Source organism: Triticum aestivum, chromosome 6A, assembly GCF_018294505.1.
Source record: "Triticum aestivum cultivar Chinese Spring chromosome 6A, IWGSC CS RefSeq v2.1, whole genome shotgun sequence".
In the NCBI taxonomy this organism is placed as follows: domain Eukaryota; kingdom Viridiplantae; phylum Streptophyta; class Magnoliopsida; order Poales; family Poaceae; genus Triticum; species Triticum aestivum.
Window position 1 is genome coordinate 30,237,935 of NC_057809.1, and position 8,383 is coordinate 30,246,317.

Below are 8,383 nucleotides of genomic sequence, written 5' to 3' on the forward strand. Positions count from 1 at the left end.
TTGCCATCCTTCTTATCCGCCAATCACTTGGGGTAGTTCCGCTTCCAGTGATCAGTCCCTTTGCAGTAGAAGCACTTAGTCTCAGGCTTAGGATCAGACTTGGGCTTCTTCACTTGAGCAGCAACTTGCTTGCCGTTCTTCTTGAAGTTCCCCTTCTTCCCTTTGCCCTTTTCTTGAAACTAGTGGCCTTGTCAACCATCAACACTTGATGTTTTTCTTGATTTCTACCTTCGTTGATTTCAGCATCACGAAGAGCTTGGGAGTTGTTTCTGTTATCCCTTGCATATTATAGTTCATCACGAAGTTCTACTAACTTGGTGATGGTGACTAGAGAATTCTGTCAATCACTATCTTATCTGGAAGATTAACTCCCACTTGATTCAAGCGATTGTAGTACCCGGACGATCTGAGCACATGCTCACTAGTTGAGCGATTCTCCTCCATCTTTTAGCTATAGAACTTGCTGGAGACTTCATGTCTCTCAACTCGGGTATTTTCTTGAAATATTAACTTCAACTCCTGGAACATCTCATATGGTCCATGACGTTCAAAACGTCTTTGAAGTCCCGATTCTAAGCCGTTAAGCATGGTGCACTAAACTATCAAGTAGTCATCATATTGAGCTAGCCAAACGTTCATAACGTCTGCATCTGCTCCTGCAATAGGTCTGTCACCTAGCGGTGCATCAAGGACATAATTCTTCTGTGCAGCAATGAGGATAAACCTCAGATCACGGATCTAATCCGCATCATTGCTACTAACATCTTTCAACACAATTTTCTCTAGGAACATATCAAAATAAACACAGGGAAGCAACAACGCGAGCTATTGATCTACAACATGATTTGCAAAATACTACCAGGACTAAGTTCATGATAAATTTAAGTTCAGTTAATCAAATTACTTAGGAACTCCCACTTAGATAGACATCCCTCTAATCCTCTAAGTGATCACGTGATCCAAATCAACTAAACCATAACCGATCATCACGTGAGATGGAGTAGTTTTCAATGGTGAACATCGTCATGTTGATCATATCTACTATATGATTCACGCTCGACCTTTCGGTCTCTGTGTTCCGAGGCCATATCTGCATATGCTAGGCTCGTCAAGTTTAACCTGAGTATTCTGCGTGTGCAAAACTGGCTTGCACCCGTTGTAGATGGACGTAGAGCTTATCACACCCGATCATCACGTGGTGTCTGGGCACGACGAACTTTGGCAACGGTGCATACTCAGGGAGAACACTTCTTGATAATTTAGTGAGAGATCATCTTATAATGCTACCGTCAATCAAAGCAAGATAAGATGCATAAAAGGATAAACATCACATGCAATCAATATAAGTGATATGATATGGCCATCATCATCTTGTGCTTGTGATCTCCATCTCCGAAGCACCGTCATGATCACCATCGTCACCGGCGCGACACCTTGATCTCCATCGTAGCATCGTTGTCGTCTCGCCAATCTTATGCTTCCACGACTATTACTACCGTTTAGTAATCTAGTAAAGCATTACATCGCGATTGCATTGCATACAATAAAGCGACAACTATATGGCTCCTGCCAGTTGCCGATAACTTAGTTACAAAACATGATCATCTCATACAATAAAATCAGCATCATGCCTTGACCATATCACATCACAACATACCCTGCAAAAACAAGTTAGACGTCCTCTACTTTGTTGTTGCAAGTTTTACGTGGCTGCTACGGGCTTAAGTAAGAACTCATCTCACCTACGCATCAAAACCACAACGATAGTTCGTCAAATAGACTCCGTTTTAACCTTCTCAAGGACCGGGCGTAGTCACACTTGGTTCAACTAAAGTTGGAGAGACAGTCTTCCGCAAGTCATCTATGTGCAAAGCACGTCGAGGGAACCGGTCTCGCGTAAGAGTACGCGTAAGGTTGGTCCGGATCGTCTCAACCAACAATACCGCCGAACCAAAGTATGACATGCTGGTAGGCAGTATGACTTGTATCGCCCACAACTCACTTGTGTTCTACTCGTGCATATAACATCAAACCATAAAACCTAGGCTCGGATGCCACTGTTGGGGAACGTAGTAATTTCAAAAAATTTCCTACGCACACGCAAGATCATGGTGATGCATAGCAACGAGAGGGGAGAGTGTTGTCTACGTACCAACGCAGACCGACTGCGGAAGCGATCACACAACGTAGAGGAAGTAGTCGTACGTCTTCCCGATCCGACCGATCCAAGCACCGTTACTCCGGCACCTCCGAGTTTTTAGCACACGTACAGCTCGATGACGATCCCCGGGCTCCGATCCAGCAAAGCTTTGGGGAGGAGTTCCGCCAGCACGACGGCGTGGTGACGATCTTGATGTTCTACTGTCGCAGGGCTTCGCCTAAGCACCGCTACAATACGACCGAGGTGGACTATGGTGGCAGGGGGCACCGCACACGGCTAAGGAACGATCGCGTGGATCAACTTGTGTGTCTATGGGGTGCCCCTTGCCTCAGTATATAAAGGATGGAGGAGGAGGAGGCCGGCCAAGGCCATTGGTGCGGCCAGGATGGGAGTCCTACTAGGACTCCAAGTCCTAGTAGGAGTCCATCAAGAGGGGAGGAAGGGAGAAGGAAGTGGAGGAGTAGGAAAGGTGGCCGGCCCCCTTTTTCCTAGTCCAATTCGGACTAGAGGGGAGGGGGGGCGCAGCAGGCCTTTTCTCCTCTTCCCACTAAAGCCCATCAAGGCCCAATACTTCTCCCAGCGAATTCCCGTAACTCTCCGGTACTCCGAAAAATACCCGAATCACTCGGAACCTTTCCGAAGTCCGAATATAGTCGTCCAATATATCGATCTTTACGTCTCGACCATTTCGAGACTCCTCGTCATGTCCCCGATCTCATCCGGGACTCCGAACTCCTTCGGTACATCAAAACTCATAAACTCATAATATAACTGTCATCGAAACCTTAAGCGTGCGGACCCTACGGTCCGAGAACAATGTAGACATGACCGAGACACGTCTCCGGTCAATAACCAATAGCGGGACCTGGATGCCCATATTGGCTCCTACATATTCTACGAAGATCTTTATCGGTCAGACCGCATAACAACATACGTTGTTCCCTTTGTCATCGGTATGTTACTTGCCCGAGATTCGATCGTCGGTATCCAATACCTAGTTCAATCTCGTTACCGGCAAGTCTCTTTACTCGTTCTGTAATACATCATCTCACAACTAACTCATTAGTTGCAATGCTTGCAAGGCTTATGTGATGTGCATTATCGAGAGGGCCCAGAGATACCTCTCCGACAATCGGAGTGACAAATCCTAATCTCGAAATACGCCAACCCAACATGTACCTTTGGAGACACCTGTAATGCTCCTTTATAATCACCCAGTTACGTTGTGACGTTTGGTAGCACCCAAAGTGTTCCTCCGGCAAACGGGAGTTGCATAATCTCATAGTCATAGGAACATGTATAAGTCATGAAGAAAAGCAATAGCAACATACTAAACGATCGGGTGCTAAGCTAATGGAATGGGTCATGTCAATCAGATCATTCTACTAATGATGTGACCTCGTTAATCAAATAACAACTCCTTGTTCATGGTTAGAAAACATAACCATCTTTGATTAACGAGCTAGTCAAGTAGAGGCATACTAGTGACACTCTGTTGGTCTATGTATTCACACATGTATTATGTTTCCGGTTAATACAATTCTAGCATGAATAATAAACATTTATTATGATATGAGGAAATAAATAATAACTTTATTATTGCCTCTAGGGCATATTTCCTTCATTAAGTGCCATGGACTTGGCAATGGCAAGTGTGTGTGTGGTGTAGATGGGATGAAACCTGCGACCATAATTTCTTTCAATGTGTAGTGGCTCACTTTCTTTGGAGTGTTGTTCACGAACCGACCATGGCGTCCTGGAATTCACCAGCTTTGCCGATTCCACTCTTTGGTTGCAGGAACTCAAGGCAACGACTGCAAATTAGCTTGGGAAGCGATTACTGCTCTTTTGCTTGGTCCTTCTAGACAATTAGGAGCAAGCCGCTCATTGAGGGGATTGAATTCAACGATCCAGCTGACATCATATACAAAAATGATTTATCTTTATAGCTATCGATGTCATTGAGGAGACATTGGGATTACCGCAGCTTGACCGGTTTCTCACCAGCATGCATACATGGGCGGCAGCCTTGCGGAGTGCGACACGTCAAGATGACATCGACTAGGCTAGCCTTGAGGATGAGATCCTTCTACGTGGGTTTTGCTACTTAGCCCCTTGTAATGTTCCAGAACAGGTGCGCTTGTATTGGGCCCAAGTGGCCTTGTCCCGAACCTTTAACCTTTACTTTCCTTGTCTATATGCGTTGCGTTGCATGTGTTTGGGTCTTGTATTCGAACCTTTACCTCAAACCTAAGGCATAATTCTAAGGTCCAGTTCTTTCGCCCGATTCTCCTAGAATTGGCCCTTTCCACAGCTTTTCTCAGAATCTCCCCACTCCTTTTCTTTCACTTTAATTTCATGATACAATGATGATGTTTACGATAGCTACGCATGGCTCTTGCTCTAACTTCCCTTGGTTCAACCCTAGCTATGTCCGCTCCTATTAAATTCCAAATTATGGTTGCAATTTCATCGAAGCTAGGTAACTCTTTGTCAGTGATTTCTTACTTAAGTAGGTATAGTCAAATGCATAAACCCTTTTCAAGAAAAGAAATTCGAGGAGTGTGGGTTAAAGGTTTGGGAGGAGGATGATTCTTGGCCCAAAAGAACTGGCCCTAAGGTCAGGCGACAAGGACGCAGTTGATAGAAGATAAACTAGGGGTTACAATGCATCACACTCGTATTCATCTACGGTGGGGTAATATATAACAGAGTACATGAGAGAGAGGGAGAGAGATACACACGCACGTAAACAGACTAACAATCGATCTTAGATCGATTGGAAGATAGAGTGCGGCTAACAGCCTTGCATGCGCCATGCAAGGGCGGTGGATGGGTAGAGCGTACGACCAGCTCTGACCGGTAACACCAAGTCCAACAGTAGACCAAAGCATAGTCTAACAGCCCCCCGCAGTGTCAACGTGGGCTTGCCAGACGTTGAGACTGGATCGGAATTCAGCAAAGAGCGTGGTCGGCAACCCTTTGGTGAAAATGTCAGCATACTGCGAAGAAGTGGGAACATGCAGGACCCGAACCTCGCCAAGCAAAACCTTGTCACGCATAAAGTGAATGTCGATCTCGATATGCTTCGTACGACGGTGCCGCACATGGTTATCAGACATGTAGACAACAGACACATTGTCACAATAGACAACAGTGGATCTGGACACGGGCTGGTGAAGCTCCTGCAGAAGTTGCCGCAGCCATGAAGTTTCGGCAACAGCATGAGCGACGGCGCTGACTTCTCACCCTCCGGCGTCTCCCACATCGCCCTCGCCGTCCAGCAGCGCCCACCTGCCCCTGCCTCCTCCTCCGGCGAGCAAGCCCGGCCTCCTGTGCTCGAACAGGGCGGCCCCAAGCCTGGTACTCCTTCGCCAAACCAGGGGAACAACAAGCAGCGCCGCTACACCAACAACGACGGCTAACAGTAGTTGTTCTGATCCCGATTTCAAGTGAGCTCGGGTGAACAGTAATATTGCTTTTTGAGAAAACAATCAAAAAATTATGACTTTTTTGTGTGTGAAACATGGACAAAAGTTTTGATAACTTGAAATTTTTCATCACCAGATGACATTCGTGGAAAATGTGGTTAATTCGTCGACAGGAACGCCTCCTCTTAGGGCTCATTCGGTTTAGAGGATTTCATAATGTAGGAATTAGAATTAGTATAGGAATTTTATAGGATGGCACTTGCCATCCTAAGGATTTGACTCGCCTCGTTCCTACGCGTAAAATGAGCTTTGAGTGGATGTGTAATTTTCTCCAAAAATAGAGGAAATGAATAGTATTCCTACGATATTTCTGTACACATTTCTTACAAACCGAATGCATCTATAGGAAATTTTCATCTGGAATCCTTGTTCCTATGTGTTTCCTATGAAAATCCTCCAAACCAAATAGGCCCTTACTGAATGCGCATCGCCGGAAATTCAGAAATAAATGCGAGCACCAGGATTTGAACCCTGGTTGGTTCGCGATAACCTTCTTTCTTGAAAAGAAAAATTAAGACGAGAACACCTTTTTTATCGTGACCGAAGACGAGAACAACTGACACGGTGAAACTGAGCAATTACGATCGCACACAGAACATGCTTAGAATGCTTGGGCAACCCGATTTCAGGATACAATCTGAACCAGCAACACGCACTAGAGTCTCACACGATTCACAACATCAGCCATTCTCAGCCAAAGCACTGCTCCGACGGCAACGGGCCCGGGAGCGACCCCTGCTGGAAGAACTGCAGCCCGAACACGGCGGCGATGGCGACGACGGTGAGGTACGCGACGCCCTCGGCGGCGCCGAGGAGGCCGTAGGGCCCGGCCGGGAGTCCCGACCCGGTGCGCACCTTGGTGGTGAGCGACCAGCCGACGATGCCCGCCACCACGAGGTAGCTGACGCCCTCCGCCGCGCCCAGCGAGCCGCCGGGGCCCGGGGGCAGGCCGCAGCCCGTCGCCTTGAGCGTGTAGAGGGACCACGCCACCGTCGCGCACGACGCGAGCCCCGCCGCTCCGGCGGCCAGCTCCACGGTGCTGTTGCCGCCGCCGCTGCTCTCGGCCATGCACGTGACTGGCTGCCGGCGACGGAGAAGGGTGGAGCTGCCGCGGCGGGCGCGGTTGAGAGTTGTGGTCGGGGAAGCGGCCGCCGCGGTTGCTGGCATGATGGGCCTGAGGGCTAACGACGCCATAGCTGCCTCGGATTTCTGCTGGACGAGGAGAGCTGGTAGACCGGTAGAGAAGTGATTGGGTTATCCACTTTATCCTCTCCTCACATGGTAGCTTGCCTTGGCCGATGGTTTAAGACAAGCCAAGTTCTTTGGCCATTACTAGGAAATATGCGGGTTGGAACAGAAGAAAACAATCAGATTACACAGGTATATGATAAAGATAAAAAAAATGTCTGAACATATGCTAGAATGAGATAAGGATTTTTAAAATGTGATTTAACAAACTACGTCTGAATCATCTCACAATGAGATAAGGACCTTTTAGAAAGTAATTTCAAAAGCCAAAGATGTGATGGTCCAACCACGATTTCACCTAACGTCGCGATGTTTACCATGTCCAATAAAACTGTGGTATTAGAATAAATATAGATGTCCGCCGCCAAAAGAAAATAAACATAGATGTGTATTGAGGCAAGTTAGACATTTAGTCATTTTCATATAGCTTACAAGAACAAACACATAGGAAGATGTGTCAATTTTTTGGGGCTCCATGATGAACAGTACTTGGAAACTATTTTTTTAGGAAACGTGCAATGTACTAAATAAAATCATAAAACAACGTCTATAGATCCAAAAAAGAACTCTATGTAAGCGGGTTAATTTTGTTTGTTATTTACAGATCTGTTTGAATTTTGGAACATTTTCTTAATTTCCAAAATATGTTTTGAATACATGATCAAATCATGAGTACTTTTTATTTCGTGAGCATTTTTTTTGAAATCATGATTTTTATTATAATATGCAAAGAGTTTTTTTAAATACCAGACATATTAAAAATTTCCAATTTTTTTTATTTTTCAAATAAAATGCAAAACTCGCACCTTTCTGAAATTTGTAATTTTTGTAAATCCCAAGTTAATTTAAAGAAGGAAAAAACAGAAACGAAAATAAGAAAAGGAAAAAACAATGAAAAAAGGGGCGTCACGTCCAAGAAAAATAATAATGAAAAAAGGGGCGTCATGCCCCACATGGTGGGCCGGCCCATGAACAAGTGTGGGGTGGAGGAGGCGCGCTTGCTGTTAAGAGAGGAAAATGATGAGGTAAAAGGGCAGAACATGGGATCGAATCCGGGTCTCCCTCGCGAGAGCTTTAGCCACTGCGGTACCTGTGTGCCTCAAAATACATCAGGGTATGACCATATAAGAACCGTTTTCGACAACGACGACTTTGAAAAAAAATTGAATCATTTTCTTTACTTATGGATGGCATGGTGGGTAATTTACAACAATTTTGGGGTAATTTCAATAACGGATGACCAGAAGCAGGCCATGCTTTATTATTAGGGAAATATTTGTATTTTATAAAATAAAATATTCATGTGTTGCCCAAATGTTGTTCCTAGAATAGTGTGATAGAATATATACATAAATAATTTCGAAAAGAACGTTCAATGTATGAAAATTAAATAATTAAATGTTTCAAGGAAAATGTTTATGCATATACAATGAAAATAGTGTTCATGTACATATCATAAATAAAATGCTAGGAGAAAAAAATA

At 45.2% G+C, this 8,383-nt stretch overlaps 1 protein-coding gene across 1 annotated transcript; it reads right to left on the minus strand.

The window, feature by feature from the left end:
* Positions 1-6,230: 6,230 nt before the first annotated feature.
* LOC123130129 (uncharacterized) lies at positions 6,231-6,923 on the minus strand. Its single transcript, XM_044550076.1, has one exon. The coding sequence runs from the start codon at positions 6,844-6,846 to the stop codon at positions 6,343-6,345; it is 504 nt and encodes a 167-aa protein (XP_044406011.1). The 5' UTR covers positions 6,847-6,923; the 3' UTR covers positions 6,231-6,342.
* Between the last annotated feature and the right edge of the window lie 1,460 nt (positions 6,924-8,383).

Excerpts from the sequence above, each read along its gene's own strand:
- LOC123130129 (XM_044550076.1), bottom strand. The coding sequence starts at position 6,846 with ATGGCGTCGTTAGCCCTCAGGCCCATCATGCCAGCAACCGCGGCGGCC.